Genomic DNA, 20,238 nt, shown 5'->3' with positions numbered 1-20,238 from the left:
AGATTTTTTTACTTGATCAGCATTTGCTGTCTGTGCCGTTGAAATGCCAGAGTTTCAGTTTGGGGATGAAGTCATCATGTTGAAGCCATATTAAATACGTCAGAAGTCTTTTTACATCTGTATTCTGTGATTATGTGAGAAGGAGACCTGAGCCGAAAGAAAGCTAAGAAAATCCTGTCAGAAGGATATCTGCCTTTTCTGAGGTTTCAGTCTCTCTCTCTTTCCAAAGGCAGAATAAATAGAAAGTTTGAAAAGTTCAGGAAGAACTTTTGACAGGAGTAACGTTCCTGATAGAGATACATGTATTCTCAGAGGTTTAGAGAAGTCAGGCTTATTCCCAAAGACAATCTTTACCAAAGTATGTCGTTCTCAGGAGGCATTTAAACCACTTTAGCACAGCACTACGCGCACATTGTGGAGCTTTTAGTTTACCACCTAACTCTGTTGTGTTTCAGTACTTAACCCCTCTATCAGATTCAGCATATCCTATATTCTCTCTGTCATATCAGCCAGGAGATTTTGGTGCAGGTTTTTTTTCTTTGCACTGAGCAGATGGCCCATAAACCCTGAATGTACTCAGAGTGGATCTGAAACAGCCCTGAGCTACAGAAAAATCAACTTTGTGTTTTAAGTAGGGAAGGTTCTATTTCACCACAAGATGGAGCTCTCTGCAGACAGGTTCTGGATTAGTATCTGGGTTTGGTTTTTTCTTCTTTGGTGTTTGAGAAGACGTCTTTACTGCAGTGTTTGTGCTTATGGGAGAGTCGCTGTGAGCTGTAATGTTTTGCATTTTTTCCCAAATGCCTAAGAATTTATAGAATAAAGCTTAAAAAGGTAAAGCATATTTAATTACTATAAGGCAAAACACAATACAGCTGCAATCTAGGGGTTAGTTACATTCTTAATTCAGGGGAGAAGTGTGTGTGCTATTTAGTTTGGAACTATTCCTAATGGACAAGATTACGTGATTTTTCTATACATTTTGTTAAACAATTATGTACAGTTTGTTTTTCATGCAGATATGGAACTTGTGAATTGTCTGCTTTTTGGAAGAGGAAGGTATAAATAAAACAGATTTGTTTTCAGCCACAGTCACGGGAAACAGATTTTCCTAGGATCAAACCTGTGCAAAACAGATGGAGGAAGAGTCACTCAGATACAGTCTCTTTTAGCCATTGGTATTACAGATGTTTACTGGCAATGCTAGCTTTGTACATTGAAAAAAACAGTTTATTCTTAAACCCCTACTGCTCTTTTCTTTATTGCTCCATGTTACAACTTTTGCTGTGTATGTGAAAATAGAATTATGAAATTACATATGACTTATTCAAAACTTTATACCAATTCAGATTATGGCCATTCTTATGAAAAATTACTGGGTTAGGAGTGAATCGTTCTGTTTCTATTTTATGAACTTTGTTCATTTACAGCCACAGGTTCTCACTCTCTTTGTATTGTGCCAAAAGGATGGAAAATGCAACAGCAGTATGATTCATCCCATTGTTGACTGTTGGAGGATGCAGCTGGTACAGAACTTTCTTAGTGGTATTTGCGGATGGAATACATCCTTGGAAATCGATTTTCATTGATTGTTTTGATTTGCTTCCTCTTACTAGAGTCAAGTGATTTCTCTACTTTTAGCAGCCTTCTCCTATCTCTGACTCATTAATAACAATGAGTCTTGCTTTTGCTAATGCAGCTGCATATCTTCAATGTGCCTGTTTCCAATCTGAGGAGATACCCAATGGATATTATGAATGAGGACGATTCACTTACTGTATTACAGCTATGTGCTTCTTTGGGTTGAGCTTGCAATCTGAACTGGCATTGCTTTATTTTGTTCTCTATTCATCATCCAGGGATAACTTTGTTTCTACTTGATTTATGTCACAGTCCTTCGTTTCCTCTAAATAACCAATTTTCTTTCATGTCTAGTTATTTGAGCTCTTTCTCCAGACTTTCTTTAAACTCTCTACAGTATGGAGAGAATCATGATTGCTAGGCTGTGCTCCCTTGTAATAACTTTATAGTGCTCACACTAATCTCTAAAGCAACTGGATTCCTGAAGCGTCATAATTACCATCTCTGGAGGTGAAGTAGAGCTTGTTGTTATGTTATGCTGTGCTAACATTTGAGTGCATTAACCTGACACTCCAGTGGGGTTTGTTTTTTTTTTTAAATATCCTTCTTTAATGTACAGCAATCATTCTGGTACTTATTACAAGTTAGCTTGACTCACATTGTCATATGCTTAGCCACTTCTGCTTCCACTGTTCACACTCCCTGTGCTCTGCCCTTCACACAGTGCTTATGTGTTCCTAAGGGACTACCTAAGCGTGCACACTATTTTGAGCTGTGATACTTTGTACATAGAAAAGGGAACACAGCCACAATTTAGACCAGCCTTGCTTCTGCTAAGCATCTCTGGGAGTTGGGGATGGTGTCTGATCTAGTTGGTCTGTCTTGTCTGTCCTTTGCAATGTGTTGGATATTTGTTACTGTGGTATTGAAATGTGGCTTCCTTGGGGGAATGGCTCAAGAGGATTGGGTAGAAACAAGAGGGAGGGAACTGCACACAGTTTCTGTTGTGCATGTCTTTTGACCACTGCTAAGTTTGGATATTAACAGAACCTATGCAATCATGATATCTTTGATGTAATACTTAACTCTGGGTGTTCTTCAATCAGCTTTTCAGATGCATGGCTCTTAAATTCTCTAGTTATTTTGCAATGACCATGGCTGCATTATACAGCAGATTAATGCATCCACAGAAGTATCTCTACTAAGAGGAAGGCAATTGGACAAAGTCCATCAGCTTTTAAATTGTGAGCTTCTTTTCCCAGTTAATGATACATTAACAGAGGGAAATCTTTACAGCCACAGTTACAGGGGAAAGTGCTTTACTACTACAGTTTAAAAACTGCTGTATTGTGCAGCTGAGGACATGCATTCTTAAAGAACCTAAGCACATGCATAGGGGAAATGTCAAGATGCACAGTAGTGGATCCAAAAAATTATCACTTTCCTTACCATGGATGTGAGAAGAGAGAAACAGCGCTGTGTGTCCACCCCTCACTGCCCCGACTTTTTGATCTGTTCCTGTAGCACTAGCAAGCTGGATCCATTACTGAAAAGTGATGGGGATACCTCTCTGTGGATCAATCTCAATGCAGAAGTGCATGAGCATTCAGCAAATCTTAGTGCCCTTTAGCTGCTGGTACTAGAGAACATTTGTTGTTATTTCCTGCCGATGAAAGTTGCTGGTTTAGATGAGGGCTAGCATTTCAAGTGTTGCCTTGTCTAAATCTGTTTTCAGCAAGACTTTTCTGCAATGGTATTGATCATGGGGAAGCTTCAGAAGAACATCTTAGCATTGGCCTTGGAATCTTAGATATGTTTGGAGAAAAGTGTGTTATAACACCATAGCAGTTGTATATTTCACTTCTCTTGCATTGATCCTGCCTGAGGTATCTCATCACTTTTTGCATCTGTCTTATCAGTACACAGAAGTTTGGTTTTTTGTTTTTTGGGTTTTTTTTTTTCCTGTGTAAAATGCAAAGAATTTGCTTTTTTTTTAATTTAGTACCTCATCCTGGGAAGTGCATGTCACAAACCAACTCCACCTTCACCTTCACCACCTGCCGCATTCTGCACCCTTCTGATGAGCTCACACGAGTCACACCAAGGTAAGGGTTTCCCATGATGGCAAAGCCTTCAGCTGTGTCAGAGAGTTTCCCTATGAGGAAATGCGAAGTAATGGCATGAGCAAAAGCATCAGCCACACTGGTGAATTAGTGCATTTCTGAAATTGTTCCTCCTCTTTTCAGTTGCCTCAAGCTGATTTTATTTGGCAGGCACTTATAATGTTTTAGACAGCCAGTCAAAGCAGCTTAAATTTTATTATCTGCAGTTAAAAATATTGCAGGTTGACAAATAATGTAAGCTTGTTTCCAGTATCCAAAGCTAGCTATCCCAAACTAGCCACAGATGCTATGCACGAATGATCAGAATGTGGTGTTGACCCAAGTGTGCATCTTCTGTCTTGTCTAAAATAAAAAAAAATGAAGGAGATTTTTCTCTAAAGGACAAACTGAAATCTGTAGTGTGGGACAAAGAGAGATATGCCAGTAAAGAAACATAGAGGTAGATGCTTCAGTAGTACCCAGGAAGTACATGAGGAATGGGGGAGGAAACACAACTTAAACCAGGGTGCTGTCTACTCTATCCCTTGGTTAACTGTTGGAAATAAGATCTTAGCAGCCAGACTAAAACCAGTGGACTGGCTTGATAATAGTAGTTGGTATGTATGGGAAAACCCTTATGGAAGGCGTAGAGATGAGAACTGAGGAGGGGGAGTGAATTTCATACCTAGAGAGGACAATTTCCTTCCTTAGCAAATCGGAAGTTAAAGTGTGTTTTTCTGTTTAGAAGGACAATGCCTCATTGCTTTCTCTATCCCTTTCAGCTCCTATGGGGGAGTGTACCCCTGTGTAGGTACCCATTCAGAGATGGTGTGTCTAGACTTGTTTAGACATCAGATGGGCACTGGCCACCTAAGGAACGCGTGAGAAGTAAGGGTATTAAATATGAACACCTCTGAGGTGATAAATACATGTAAAGGAAATAGGTGATGATTAAATGTAACTTTTCTGCTTCCCTTTCCGACTGTAGTGAGCTAATCGTGGCCTGGCTCGTTTTTCTTCATTCTCTCTTATCTTTCTCCTCAACTCTGCTGCTGAAGAGACCCCTTTATTTGGCTGCAATTCTATTTCATTCTTTTTATTGTTGAATTGCTGTTAACTGTGGTTGTAATAAACTCCCTGATCATGCTGGTTACTAAATCTAACAGATCAGCCATAGCTGACAGCTAAATTCAGTACATTGCCAGGTCACTTGATTACTCCAAAATTCATAACTGGTTCGGGAGGAAAAAGACCAAAATAAACGCTGTGATGTATTCAATGGGCACATTGAAGGAGCTCCTCCTTACCGACTATAAATGATTCTTCACAGGTCATGTGAGAAGGATGAGGAAACTGCATTATGTCACGTTATGCTGAGAGGAGATGTAGGGCAGACTCTAGGACCCAGCGTGCAGGGGGTGAGCAATGCTGCCTGTGCTGGCAGGGCCATGTGGAAGGAATGCCCGTGTCTGTGGCACCAGCTAACCCCAGCAGTTCAGATACTCTCCTGACTGGTTTCATTTGAACCTGGCCTCTAACCCAGGCTCTGCTCTAACCTGACTAAATTTCAGCCAGCTCCATGAGTTGCTCGTTTGTTTGTTTCTTCTCTCAGTCTAACTCTGGCACTGTCCCTGGGCTCATTTGCTGAGCCTAGACTGAGCCTGTTTCTGTGTTGTTCTGCAGTGTTGGTCAGTTTGAAGGGGAAAGTATTTCTCGTTTTAAGTAATATTGAAATGATCAACCAACCAAACAACAAAAAAAGCCCAGCACCTACATAATACCCACTTCCTTTCAGGGATGTGTTTTTTTAACTGCACTGTAATGAATACCAGTACTGACAAATGCGTATAGATGCTATTCTAACTGCTTCTGATACTGAAATCTGGGGCTGGGGGGGGAAGAAAGCAATTCAAGTGCTGTAGTTCTCGTCTCATAACTAGGACATCTTAGAAGCTTCTTGTCTTGAGTTTCCAAAATGCACTTCATCCTGTCCTGCAGGAAGTCAGTTCACAGAGTAAGCTCCCTTCCTCTTTCTGCTCCCTCCGTTGTGCTTCTCAAGATTTCTTTTGTACTTGCATTAGGGGAGATGCATCACAAACTGCAGTTGCAGCTGTGAAGATGTAGCTTCCATCAGTGCTTATAACAGGAGCCGTGAGCTAACTCTTTGTTTCTGCTCAGCCTTACCTTCAGAGTTTTGTGTGTGTGGGTCTGCGTGGTCTTAGCTTTGCTGGGAATCCTCCCCTGCCAGTGGCAGTTCTGGCAAAGTGAAGAGGATTCCTAATGATACTTTCCTGTAGCCCAGCTGCTGCCTGTACTGACTGCCACAGCCCACAGGGTGGTGTGAGACGACAAATTTGGGGGCAGCTCGGCGAGGCTGCTTTTCAAATTATGCTATCCTATGTATAAATTCTCTCAAAACTGTTTCACTACATTTTACAGGTAGGAATATGTGGGATTCCTCTTGCTGAATTGTAGGAGGGGAAAAAAAAAACCTTTATAATTTTACTGCTTTTAGTAGAAGTTGTTGCAGTTCAAATCGTGGTAGAGATAATGTTGGTTAGATCCTATTTAGCCAGGAAGACAAGACCTGAGACTTGCTAACATCAGGTCAATATTTCATCATTTAAGGAGTACCACAGAGATGTTAGTGCTGCTGATTCTTAGGAGATCAGTGGACTAGAGTTTGTCAGCTGATAGCTGTATGTGATTAGACAAAGCTCTCATCAGAAACTCAACAAAGCCTCCTAGGATTTCCCATTTCAGCCATAGTAGTGTTGATATAAGGTTAAATTTGTCTGTTATTATATAGGCCCTTTTGTCCTTATGGAAAAAAAAAGATGCAATTATTTTGCCTGAGACGTAGCTACACCTGGAAATCCAGCCAGATTATTTCAGTATGGCTGTTTGATTCATTCCTTGGTGTGGAGAACCCAACTGCAGTTGAAGTTGCATGCTATGGCTGAACCAACACAACAGCTTGGCTCTTTGGAAAAAAGAAATCCCACCCCTATCTCTGTTCCCCCTCCCACCTGCTTGGTTTATCCCTCTCTTGCTTTGGCTTTGGTGTTTGTCTGACTCTTTGCTGAGTGCTTTCTGTTTGCTAACCTGGCAAGGTAATGAGGAAGATTTCCATCTTTGAGCAGTGATAAGCTCTCAGGTCAGTAAATTCTTGTTAGCATCAGCTTTTGCATTGTTAAAGACTTTGAGAATGCCACTAGAGGAATGAATCAATGCTTAAGGTAATATTACTGTGGATTTTGCTTTTTTTGTGTGAACATACATGGCGAAAACATGGCTGATATCCTCAGCATGGTTAGAAATTGCCAGAAAACTTCTTTTTAAAGCTCCATAGCACCCTTGGGATTCTCCCCAAAAGAAGTGAACTTGAAGAGTTATGGGTGACCTACGCACCTTATTTCTGCAGTGACTGAGTACACCATGGCTTGTTGGTGAACGGTGTACCTTGGACTGCCACAGATTTTGAGTTGGGATTGTATGCAGGTAGATGTGTCTTTGCTGACCAAATCTGTGACTATCAAGTATTTTTTTTTTTTTTTTAATTTTTTTTTAAGAATGAGTGGTGTCAGAAACACTCAAACTTTCAGCATCTACGAGATGTCATACTATGGTACAAAGGATTTCGAATGCCTTTGTACCGATAATTCATTTGAAATAGATGCTTGCATTAAGTCTTTGTTCAGATAGTTGACTTACTAGGAAGAGGATGATCTAACAAAATGATTTTCAATGCTATTTGATGTGCCTTGAGAAATTTCAAACTCTAATAACCAACTTAAGAAAGAAATACTCAGTAAGACAGCAGTAACCATAAGTATGTAATGTTTGCCACTTGTTCTAAATACAAATTATCAGTGTAACGTTTACTTGCCCTCTGCTTAAACAGATTATTTTGAAAAGAAAGAACTAGATCTGGGAGAAAATTTAGCCATGTTTCAAACTGTAGAAACCACTATTTTAACTGAATTAACAGTAGAACGGCTCTTTGTCATGCTTGGCTTGCTCTTAGTTATCAGCTACGTGCTGGCCAATCGATGACCAAGAGTTTGACTCTATTTTTTTCATTTTGATGGTTGTTCACACTGCTCTGTATCACCATCAAAAGTCAGGTCCCACATCCCCTTCTCCTTAAACACAGACAAATTCTACATAAGAGAAGAAGGGCTAGACCTTGCAGAAGTGCATGTTGGTGGTAACAATTCCAAATTCCAGAAGCATTGCTCACAAATGCTTCTATAGCTAATATGTTCCCTTCTTCCCTTGGCTTTGCTGTGACCCAGCAGTACCAAAATGCCCAGCAGTTAGGTGCACTCAGAAGCCACACTAGAAGACTGTCCCTTTGTTTCCTTGTCTCACGGAAGCAAGTGAGAGCTTATGGCTAGTGGATAGGGAAGAAAAGCCAAAGAAGTTGATCACAGACCTCTCAGTTTAGTAGTTTATCAGAAGAAATGTTGGGGTGGGTTGTTGAGGAATGCACTAATCCCTTGAAACTGCCTGCATAGGGGAGAGATGCATTTTGTAAGAGGTGTTTGTGTTGCTGACATTTGTGAGGAGCTGGGAAATTTACATTTTCCCATGCACTCTCAAAATGGATAGAAGTCCTTTCTCAAGGCTAAAAATCTTGCTTACAGTTTTAATTCCTTAACGAGAGAATAATTTGACTGCCTCTTTGCTTTCAGCCTTAACGCAGCACCTACTCCAGCTTGTGGCAGCGTTAGCAACTTGAAAGGCACCCCTGTGGCTACTCCCTGTACTCCTCGGCGTCTGAGTTTGGCCGAATCCTTCACAAACCTGCGGGAATCCACGACGACAATGAGCACATCTCTGGGGCTGGTGTGGCTGCTGAAGGAAAGGGGCATCTCGGCAGCGGTGTACAATCCGCAGAGCTGGGACAGAGCCAGCAAAGGCACCCTCCTGAACACGTATTCCCCTAAGATGGCAATCATTCCTTCCACTCCACCAAACTCACCTATGCAGACACCTTCTTCTTCCCCTCCGTCTTTTGAGTTCAAGTGCACCAGCCCACCTTATGACAACTTCTTGGCTTCGAAGCCTGCTAGTTCCATCTTGAAGGAGGTGAGGAATAAAAAGAACATCAGGAACAGCGAGAGTCAGACCGACGTGTCTGTTTCCAACCTTAATCTTGTGGACAAGGTCAGGAGGTTTGGTATTGCCAAAGTTGTGAGTTCAGGGCAAGCGCCAGCTCCTCCTTTAACTGATGACCAGGGACCTCTTGTCTGTGGGGCACAAGGACAAGGGAGGGCACTTGTTCCCAGAGGCCTGGCACCAGACACTCTCCCGCTGGGCTGTCCTGCTGTGACCAGTGCCATTGGGGGCATCCAGCTGAACACTGGCATCCGAAGGAACCGGAGTTTCCCCACCATGGTGGGTTCCAGCATGCAGATGAAAGGCCCGACATCCCTCACCTCGGGGATCCTCATGGGAACCAAGCTCCCAAAGCAAACTAGCTTACGATGAAGGACTTTTATTTTTACAGCTAGTCTTTTTAAATGGAAATACTCAGATTCTTTCTCCGGTCCTCTTTTCCTCTCCCCACCTCTTCATTGCCTCTTGAGTTTGACAAATCAACTTCGTGCCTAACGGGAGAAATGTGTAAACTTTGTACAAATGTGTAAATACGTACCAGTTCTATTGTAACTAATTGGATTATTTTACGGTTTGATTGAGTGCAAAAGGCTCTACATTACGATTGCTGTATTAGGGTTAACTTGGTAACCTTTTGAAAAGGTTTTTTAAGATGCACTGAAAAAAAACAAGTACAAAAGAACATAACCAAGACAACTTGACTAGGAAAAACATGAATTCTGTAGCTAGCCTAACTTGAGTTGAAGGTGCATGGGAAGCTGTTGAGTATGTTATGTGAGAACTCGCATTTCATCACTTGAAGCATGGGAGCATTTATGCTTTGATAAAGCACTCAGTTTAACACTTGATAGTTTTTGATTTTGCTTTTGTAGATGAGTTGAGCTGAGTTATTGGAGTGCCTGGCTGTTATGCCTGAATGGATGAAACTTTTCTGTTCTGCATTCTCCTCCTCTTTGATATGATAAACTTGAACTAATACTGTGTAGAGGTCAGCAGGCCTACTGGGTACCTGGAATATTGACATATTTCTACCACTGCTGTCTCATTTGGCATGCTTACATTCTGTGTGACTTCTTTGTAGTTTTCGTTTTTCAATGCTGCACTGGGTTGTGAAAGGGGAAAATGCTTTACTATGTGTTGCTGCCACTGAAACACGCTTTGTCAGTGCGCCCAAAGAACAGTTTTCACAACTCATGAGGTAAACGTGGCTCTGACTTGCTAGAAGTTGGAGTTGCGGAGTGGATTGACAGATAAGAATGTTAAAAGAGAACATGTAGCAAACCAGTGTTAGGAAGAGGTGCGTCCTTGGAACCTCGGCAGAGAACCACGTAAACATTTAGTAATGGAATGGTGCAAGATGGGAAATGCACCTTGCAGTCAATAAGCTGATCTTCAGGTTTTGTGCTGCAGAGGAACACGGTCTTATAAGCAGTGAGAATATTCCCTGCCTAGTTTCTGTTTTCTTTTTTTCAAAGAAACCTTCTTCCAAATTTTGACCCTAGCAGAGTATGTGAAATGATTTATTTTGCAGTGGATTTAAATTGGAAAAACAACAAAAAACCCAACTCCCAATGCCAAATCTGTAACTTCAGTTAAGAAACTAAAGACATCACCCACCATTGAGTTGTGGCCAAATGATCCTAATTTGACTCGCAGTTTTCTTCTCCCAAACCTCTGCTGGGTGTTTTACAGGGAATTGAAAGGAATGGGAGCGGACTGGAGGGAGCTTGTTTCATTAGCTGAGCAGACCCCCAGCTTCTTTTTGAAATGGGTGGGGGGAAAGGAGCCCATGGGGCTGTTAGCTTCTGCTTTCTTCTCCTGGCAGTTCTGGTGCCATCTAAACCAAGCTCCCTGTTTGTTGCCACCATAATCACACTCCGTGTCTTTGCCGTGAATTGAATTTGTACCAGACTGTTACTAAATTATTAGCACTGATAATTTCTTGTATAAATGAAGCTGTCTTTTAGTCTTTGTGACAAGAGATAGGTGATTTTTCTCTTTTTTTTTTTTTTCTTTTTTTTTCTTTTTTTTTTTTTTTTTTGAATGAAGTAGTTATTGCAGTAGTGCTATGGACACTAAGGATATTTTTTGAGAAAGAAAAAACACATCGGTCAGTTACTGCATGTGTTTGGAGACTTATATTTATTCTATGAACTTAAAATGTTTTAGTAAAATGTCATCAGCTCTCTTTGCTGTTGTATGTGTGCACTTATTGCAAGTAAATTTAAGTACCTTTTTATTTGAATGTATCTTAAAACAGTAGATAGAATAACAGTTGATTCTGGAGGATCATGAACTCAATGGACCATTTTATATACCCAGAGGAAGAAAGCAGTACTGTATGAGAACTTAAATTGTAGAAACTAATCATACAACTGGGAAGCATTATTCAGCCTTTAAATAAGCAGTCAGAGCTGTTGGCCCACCAGAAAAAGCAATTGTACCACATCAGAAAAATGAAATTTGAATTTTCTTCACTAATATCAATAAAATAACAAAAACAACAACAAAAAAAAGTTGCATTGTTGTGCATTATTCAGCTTTTTGCTGTTCTCTTATGGTGATAAATATTCCACCTTCTCCTCCTGCTTTCATCTCTCAGTCAAAGCAAAAGGAAGAGGCCATCGCTATGTTTGGATTTTAAGTTCCTAGTTATAGAAGTGGCTGCAAAGTTCTGAGACTGGGAAACTGCCAGAACTGATGAACATCAGGTCAAAACAAAAACCAGTGAAGTAAGTGCTTTTCGTTTCTATTAGAATTCCAACAAAGAACGACCAGACATGATGTGGCTTATGCATATTAACTGGGAGAGGGATCTGAACTCTTCTCCTTAATATGATGCAAAAGCCATAGTGCCAAAATGTGCTGGATGTGGCTCTGGGCAGCCTGGTCTGGTGGTTGGCAACCTTGCACATAGCAAGGGGATTGAAACAAGACTGTCATTGTGGCCCTTTTCAACCCAAGCCATTCTATGCTAAGTGCAGTGATGAGTAAGGAGGGACTTGCCAGGTTCTGCTGTTGGCTGTGGCACTGACCTTGGCACTGGGAGAGAAACAGCCCACTGAATGAACTCCAGGTGATGAGAAAGGGCTGCCTTGTGGTTGCACAGTTGCTGTCAAATGATTGATCAGAGCTCTTGCTCCATTCTCTCCTCTCAGCAGCATTCCCATTCGCACACAGCTCACAGTTTGCCTCCCTGCCTGATCCCCTTTCATGTCTCTCAGCCACTGTTGCTCCTCGCAGGGCTGTGCAGGTGCCGTGGCTCTCTGGTGACAGCTGGGGCCCTGGCTGAGCTCTGTATCTCTGTATAGCACAGGAAGCATCTTTTTGGGGGTATTGCCTTTTCTACATCTTGTCTCCCTCCAAAAATAATAACTTTTTTCTTTCTTTTTTTTTCTTTCTTTTTTTTTCCCCTAACTCATCTCTACTGGTGCAAATGACAGCTTCTGCAGTGACCTAAATCCCTGGCTTTGGAAAGAACAAATGCATGGGTTTGGCTGCTTGTGCTGTATCATTATTTTCTGACTTTTTACCTGGTTACAGGACAGTTCTGCTTCGTGGATGTGTCCCCCAGTGACTGCAGTGGATTTTGCAGGATATGGGGTATATAGAACACCACCCAGTTTCTGCTTCTGTTAACAGTGCTGGTAATGGGAAGGTTTCCTGGTTTCTCACTTCAGAACCAACTTGTGCCATGGGGTAATGAAAACTGCATGAACCACTTGGAAGCTCAGCCCCTGTATTTAATGTACATAGGTAATTTCAAAGCAGAACAGAACGAGAGCATGAGCTCACAAGGCCAAATGGGTGAAGAATTGCTGCCTGTGCACAGCAGCGTTCCTCGTATTTGCAAGATCCAAATATCTCAGAAACTTCACTAGATGCATCTTCACCACACCACAGCAAAAACGTGATTTTCCACCTTGGGATGGTGGGTGGGAGGTAAGAGGAGGGTGTTTGCTGAGAACTGATGGAGACAGGGCTGTGGGCATGAGAGATGTTCTTTGGGGAACATGAGTGGTATGTCAGCCTTCTGGGGTTCATTTCTCCTTTTGCATGTTTCCAAAGCACTGCATGTGGTGCTCAGGGACATGATGTAGTGGAGGCTTAGAGGTAGGGTAGCATGGTTAGATCATGGTTGGACTCAAAGATCTTTAAAGTATTTTCTAACCTGAGCAATTCTAAATTCTAAAAAATAACACAGTGGTGCACAGATTGAATGCTAGTCCTCAGCTTTCTGAATGCTTTGGTTTGCAGCTTCCCTCATTGCATCCGAAAATCCAGCACTGCTGTGAGCTGCATCCTGCTGGTATGGTCAGGACCTGATGGCTGCAGCTGCATTTGTGCTGAGGGCTCAGCACTGCCCAGCTGTGTGTGCTCTGACATCTCACTGCCCTGCTCAGCCCTCCAGTTCCTGACAACAAATCAGCCAAATGAGTGCACAGAGCATCTAGAAAATAACAGAAGAGCTGAAAGTTACCTGTGCTGTAACACAGGCAGTGAGCTTTTATGTGAGAGAGTCACACGCTGAGGAAATCAATAGTGTTTGTATTTAAAAGAGTATAGAGGTTTTTGTCCTGCTGGACTAAGCTTCAAGCTGTGCTGCTGAATTCATTTGCTCCTCTGTTGACACAAGCACTTAGGAATGATTAAAGCTCTAACGAGCCGACAGCCAGATTTCTGCTCTTCAAGAGGAATGTAATGAACTCAGAGGATACAAAAATCAAAGAGGAAGAGAAGCCTTTCACCACTTGGCTAGGACATTGCTTTTCTCCTGGCCTGTGAATTCCTGCATGGGCAGGGGAAAGGAGTGCTTGTTTGGGGCTCGGGGCTGGAGCTGGGCCCTGCAGTGCTCCCCTCACTGCAGTAAGGATGGACGATGGGGGCTGAGTCTCACCTCGGCTGCCCCTTTCATCCAGCCTCTTTTCAGCCCTGAGCAGGCAGGGCCCCAGGCAAACACGGAGTTTGCAAAGAGCTGCTCTGCTCACAGTGATGTGCCTGGCACCTGTTTGGAAACCTAATTGCTAAAACTGCAGCAGAACCAATTAAATCAAACCCACAGAGACTTTAAATGCAGAAAGTTATTGGTTTGCTATTTAGCCGGTGTCCGTTTAGCCCCTATGCAAAGCGTGCTTTCCTTTGGTGGTTACATCTCAGCACTCAGCGTGGGGCCACCATTCACCTGCACTGAGTGGCTGAGGCCCTCAGCCTGGAGACAAGAAAAGAAAGGAAATGATCCACCCCAGCAAGGACCCAAATCAGAAATACCACTGAGCACTCGGGGGGGATCCTAACCATCTGGGCTGGAGCAGCACACCGAGGTCAAGGAGAGGAGGTGCAGTTTTTTAAGAAGGCTTCACCACCTTCTGTATGTCTCCATTTGGATGCCAGGTGAGTCACCACAGGTCCCTTTATTCCCCATGTCTGTCCTACACCCTGCTGCAGCACAACCATTCAAACAGGACGGTGACTGAGAAATGAAATGAGGTTTCTCTGAGGCTCCCCAGCACCCAGGCAGTGTGCTTCCTTACAGCCATCATGCTGCAGGTTGGCTGGTAAGCAAAATAGAGCAGGGCTCTCCTAACTGCTTACACAACCAAACTTGGAATGGTATTAAGAGTAGTATCAGAGGCAATTTTGCTAGTGGTCTAGCAGGGGTGGAAGCATTGTTTTATACCTGGAATTTGCTCACCTGCTGGGGATCAGAAGGGTCCAACTGTGGTGTCTTTCAAAAGGGAGAGCAATGGCATGAAACGTCTTTATTCCTCCATTCTCCTGCCTGTAGGAAATGAGACAGGAAAAAAAAAAAAGGAGGTGGGGGTTGTTTGTTTGTTTATTTGTTTCCTAATAAGAGCATCCTCAGCAGTAACATAAAATCTGTACCCACTCCCCACCCCTGGCACCTGGCAATACGACAGAGCTCAATGTGCAGGGGACAGAAATGTTTGAAATGTTATTTGAATGCCCCTGTCAATAAGTTGAAAGACAGTGAAGTTACTTTTAAAGAAACAATCCCCTGGGAAATGCTTTAATCTATGCATTTTTAGATTATTTGTCTAAATTTGATCTTTCTTCAGTTAAAAAAAAAAATAAATATCTTGCTTGAGAAAAAGAGGTGGTACAGATTGTTTTCCCACAGGCAGCGAAGAAGACGGGAGATGATGCAGCTATTGAGATTTTTAGTGTTTGGAGAGGAGCTGAGAAAAGCTGGATGAAGGAGGTTGGCAAGGGGCTGTCTGGAAAGAGCTTGAGAGGAGGAAAAACGTGTGTGGGAAAGCAGTTTTGTACTTTCAAGATGAGATCCACAGAAAGGGAGAATTCTCTGCTACCACTTGTTGCAGTGTCTCTTACACACAGATCTTTGCAGTGCTGTCTGCTCTCCCAGCTTCTGCTAAGAGCAGCTCCTTGAAATGTTATCGCTCCTGCTGTGCTCGGTGCCCTCACCAGCACCCCTCTTTAACACCCTGTGATCTGATGGCTCCGATACCTCGCCCCTTCTCCCTCAGGGTCATCCTCTGTACAGCTCTCTGTGCCCCTCCCCGAAGGAAGGCCTTGCACACCACACGGAATGTTCTCTTTATTCCATCAGCAGAACTTCCACATTTAGTTCACGGTACAAAATAAATACGCCGAGGAGGTGAGACACGTTGGCGTCCTTCCTCTTTTCCTTCTCCCTTTAGCCCTGATGGGTACAGACTGCAACCACTCGGCTCTGCACAGCTGGGTCACTGTGAGGATAGCAGGACTTCCCTGGCAGTGCTGTGCTGCTGGGTTGGTGTTTGGACAAGCGCTCCTTAGAGTGTTCACAGCTATTGTGAGTGTCACAAGATCACCCTAATTGTCTGAGTATGTAACACCTGGAATATAATATGCAGGATGAAGGTGTTCTCCTGCCTCTCTGTGTATTGAGATACCCAGCGACACGCGGCCACAGGACAAGAAGGGGTAAGTGAAACCATTTTAATAGAATATCGGCGTATGAGAAACCACAAAAGAAAGAAAACATTTTTCCTGGAAAATTCTGCATATGTATGTATTGCATTGTCTTACAGACAAATTTACATCAAATACATGATATAGTTTAAAACACTGATTCAAAGAGGACAACAAATTAATTTTTCTCGTTCTGTACAGACATGGGAGTGTGATTTCTTTCCTGTTGCTATCATTTGCTGTTCTTTAGGAGGAGTACTCGTATTCTTCAGCACTGCGGCGTCCAAAATCCATCCAGCCCATGTAGTCTCTGTCATTTATCCTGTGTGTGGGATCAATGCTCTGTACCCTGTTTCCTAGGACAGAGAATCTCCCAGTGGAACCTACAGGAAAAGAGTGTGCGAGAGGAGAAAGTAAGAAAGCAGACACATTTCCAACCATTTCTGATCTGTTTTGTATTTGTTAGCAGATGCCTGCATGATGCAGTTCAAACTGCTTGACTTCATATGACAGTGGATTTACGTGGGCTGTATAATTGGGGAAAACATCTTAGAAACACTGTGGCATTGTCCTGAAAGCGACTTCAATGTTTTTAAATGTAAAATATACAGACCATTTTCTCTCTTCTTTGGCGCCTGGGAAGGAAGAGCCACAGATGCAAGCTTGGGAACTCCTACAGTGCAAACTAAGTAACAAGAGGGGTAGAGTTGAGAATAATGCTTTAGTAAAAGGTGGGAATAGCCCCAAAATTCATGAAGTTGTGTCTGGAATTCTCAGCTGGATATGTCTATTACTGCAATCACACAGGGTTTCTTAATAGGTCAGCGGCCTTTCCACTGCTTTTTTAAATTTTCATAGTACTTTTTGCTGTGGGATGGGATGCTGATCTTTGACCTCGCTTCAGCCCTTCACCCACCCCTGCTTAGGGCATCAAAGAGATACAAATTATTTGTGGGGAGGATAATTTGATATCATCACATTATGTAACTACAATTGCAGTGAAAGGTAAATTATTTTTCCTTATGCTCCATGAAGAAAGCCAAAATGGACACATGCCAGTAATGAAGTTGAGCGTGAGCCTTGAGTGAGGAAGAGGGACAAGTCCAACAAGCAGCAGTTAATGAGGACTGAGGCTTGAAGAATATTTGAACTGAGCAAAAAGGAAAAGGAGACCAAACCTTACAAATCCAAATCTACACAGGTCATTAGTTTTAGAGGAACCCTTGGTGACAGTGTAATGATTTGTAATAACCATGACTCATCTAAAAACAAAACCAACGGCATCATTTTGTTAATGGCTTATGGAGGTAAAAGTACCAAAGAAACAAACCAAGCATGCTTTAGGCATTTTAAACAAGATAGCAAAAAAATAAATAAAATAAATAAAATAAAAAAACCACCACAAAACAAAACACAACAACAAACTATGAAAATATATTTGTCTACCATTAAACCCTCAATAACATTAACCTCTATGTAAATTCACATGCATAGCTTAAAATACTAAGTTATATTGATGAAAATGGTTTTGTGGCACCAGGCAGGGCTAAGACACTGCAAAAGCATCACTTGGATCTTGGAGCCTGCAGTGACCTGAGGGCTGTAAACACTCCACTGATGCTATTCTGGTCTGGCAAGGGAGCAAGGGCTCCCTAGGGGACAGCAAACTGCACGTGTCACTGACTTGTCAGCCACACTTCTCAATGACATGGAGCCAGATTTATGCTGGAAGCCTGCAGAAGATAAGTGAAAGGTAGAGGTTACAACTAGCCTAAGAAATTCCCTAGGGGCACCTTAATTACTTTCCCTTAAATAACCAGAGATGTCCCCGTGGATACTTCAGCATCAACATACAATGAGCAGCTCCAGAACGGTAGCATTCTGGCTACAAGGCTGCCATCAAGCCCCAGCCTCCTGGGAAAATTTAACTCTCACTGTCCAAAATAAGCCTTCCTATTAACCACAAGAGCAAATGCCATCACTGCTGATTGCTAATGCCAGCAAATGCCCAGCCTCCGTGTCCTCTGAGATGGAATTTTCTAGTGAGTGTTCAGAGAAGCTAAAACAGCAGATGTAAATGTCCTGCAGAGATTTCTGAAGCATTGCTCTGAACTTTCATGTGAAATGAGAACATAATGTTTTTGATGGGAAAACAATTGATTGGCATTGTTATAAATTAATACTGCTTTGTCGTAGTGACTCTCTTCCATACCAGCAAGTACATCTACACACTGGTGCCCAGCTAGCTCAGTTGTGCCACAACAATTCCATCATCCTCTAAGAGTCACTTTATAGGGTTAAAAATATACATACGTGTATGCAGGCAATTCTCCTTCATATCAGTGCTCACCAAAAATACATCCTAGGTCTAAACTCTTTAAGCTATTTGGAAACAAACGTCAGCCAGGTATTCAAAGAGAATGTAGTGGCTATACAAGAGAAAGGAAAGGAAGACCTTGTAGGCTTTTGTCTCCTACAGCAAGATTCTTATTTATTAACGGCTTTAACTGTAACAGTGAATCATGGAATTCACACAATTGTGGAATTGTGTATCTATATTGTCTTTCTGTTAGATCATATGAACTGCTAAAATACAGCACTGTGAGAATTCAGTGTGAGAAGTCCCTCCAAATACATCAGAAGTGCTTTTCTGTTGTTTCCGATTCAGCCCTCCTCTGCATGAATGTGTGTGGCAGCACATGTAATGCATAAAATGCAGGTGGCAGCTCTTTATTGCAACGCTCCACCAAAATACAGCTGAGATGCTGCCTAGCACAGAGCTCAGCAGCAAGGCTATGGAGAGAAGCAAATGATGTGCATTACAGTTGTGTGGAGAGACAGGAGAGGAAGGCTCTCACTTACCAAGTGAATTCCATCCTAAACAAACTCCAGGGCTGGTAGTCAATTAATTTGTCCCTCCCTGTGTGCCCAAGTAATCCTAACTTGTAATCTCTTTCCCTGCTGTACAGGGGATACATGAGAGAAGCTATTGCAAGCAAACAACATCTGCATAACCCCACAAGCTGCACTACCCTTTTTTCTTGTGGTTTGCATCACATTCCTCCCTTGGTGGTCAGAGCAATTAGGCTGCCCATGGTGTAACTCAATTCAAATACATAACACAACTGTTTCCTCAAGCAAAGAATAAATCACATAATAAAGGTGAAGCTTTGTGATTCCAGTACCCTACTGGAGCTTCACGATCCCATTACTGAATGCTGGGGAGGTTTTAAGTAATTTCAAGATTCTGTCCCAAGGCAACTGCTATGTAAAAACAGGTTTGGGTTTTTTTTTTCCCCCCCCTTAGTTTTACAGTAAGTGGGAAAGAAAATGATCTCTACTTAGGAATAGCCAGGCAAAATCTATTTCTTATCTCCTATAAGAATGCAGGAGTTAGTGCTAGATGACGGCAGGGTTAGGATGCGGGCATCTCTGAAGGAAACGCCGTGCCACAGAGGCAGCAGCCGAGCAGTACCTTTCCGGGCTTGCTGCAGATACTTGGCCAGCAGCGCTCCGATGGTCGCCCTCTGCTCCAAGCTGCCGTCCAGCCGCGGTGCGGGCTTCAGCGGCCCCGCCGAGGAGGGTGAGCGGGAATGCCGGCGGGGTTCTGTCAGGCTCTGCTGGAGCTCGGCAACCAGCGGGCTGCCATCGTGTGAGCCCGCGGGCTGCTGGCCGAGGGAGCTCACCGACAGCGCGGCGAGGAGCACGCAGATGCAGATCCCGCCGTACATCGCTGGGGAGAGAAAGGCACGTCAGGCGCTCGGAACGACCAGACGGAGCACGTTGAGCCTTACAACCAGCCCTGTCTTCTTCGGAGGCGCTGGGTTCTGAGGAAACTTTGAATGCTAGTAGCTGCGGGATCTGCACTAAGCTAGAAGGTACGCGTTCGCTATCTGTCGGGAAGAAGAGATAACACCCCAGCAAACTGGTTTTAGCCTTCCTCGTGTATGTGCCGTGCCCCCCTTATGCAGTTCTTTTCTGTTTTGGAAGCTGCATTCCAGCACCAACTAAAGGAAACCTATGCAGCTCTGTAAAAACTCGCAGGGCAGCCACGTGCTTTGCTGCTGTACTGCAGTCTGCTGTTATCACAAATAACCAATTTTGACACGTTCTGCAAAGAGCCTTTACTCTCCCACCCCTTCTTGGTTTGGAATTCAGCACTGAAAAAGCTGTCTGGTGCAAGAGAAGAAGGAACAAAGTTGTGTCACCACAGAAGAAAACCCCAAAATCTCACACCACCCCATCACCCGATTTAACAGCACCACGATTGATGTGCACCAGAACTGCACTCTTCTTCATCTAAACCAGAATTCAAGCAAAACGATTTTTTACCATCTCCATAAAGAAGCAAAGATTGGATGAGACAACCCGGAGAAGCAGCACAGTTTGAGCACGGCACCTGAAACAGTATTTCTGGAAATGGGGCTGAGAGGAGAAGCGGTGCTGAGGAAGCCAACTTCCCGTTATAAAGGACGCACGAATTATCCCGCGTATGTGA

The 20,238-nt window shown here is 43.0% G+C and overlaps 2 protein-coding genes across 4 annotated transcripts in view; one reads left to right on the top strand and one right to left on the bottom strand.

The window, feature by feature from the left end:
• TRAK1 (trafficking kinesin protein 1) overlaps positions 1-9,179 on the top strand; it is a gene marked incomplete at both ends in the record, with an annotated part of 98,236 nt that extends 89,057 nt beyond the window's left edge. For all 3 annotated transcript variants that reach the window (XM_079538561.1, XM_079538563.1, XM_079538562.1), the window contains 2 exons: positions 3,584-3,686; positions 8,381-9,179. In XM_079538561.1, coding sequence (XP_079394687.1) covers positions 3,584-3,686; positions 8,381-9,179 — 902 coding nt within the window. The remainder of the gene's footprint in view (positions 1-3,583; positions 3,687-8,380) is intronic.
• A 6,807-nt stretch (positions 9,180-15,986) lies between these two features.
• CCK (cholecystokinin) lies at positions 15,987-19,471 on the bottom strand (the record flags this gene model as incomplete). The annotated part of the gene is made up of 2 exons (XM_079538507.1): positions 15,987-16,123; positions 19,216-19,471. 2 exons carry the CDS (start codon positions 19,469-19,471, stop codon positions 15,987-15,989), a joined length of 393 nt encoding a protein of 130 aa, XP_079394633.1.
• Between the last annotated feature and the right edge of the window lie 767 nt (positions 19,472-20,238).

The sequence above is a fragment of the Tetrao urogallus genome (genome assembly GCF_951394365.1).
Source record: "Tetrao urogallus genome assembly, chromosome: 7".
Lineage (NCBI taxonomy): Eukaryota > Metazoa > Chordata > Aves > Galliformes > Phasianidae > Tetrao > Tetrao urogallus.
Note: the sequence above shows the minus strand (reverse complement) of the source record. Positions and strands in the feature narration are given on the sequence as shown.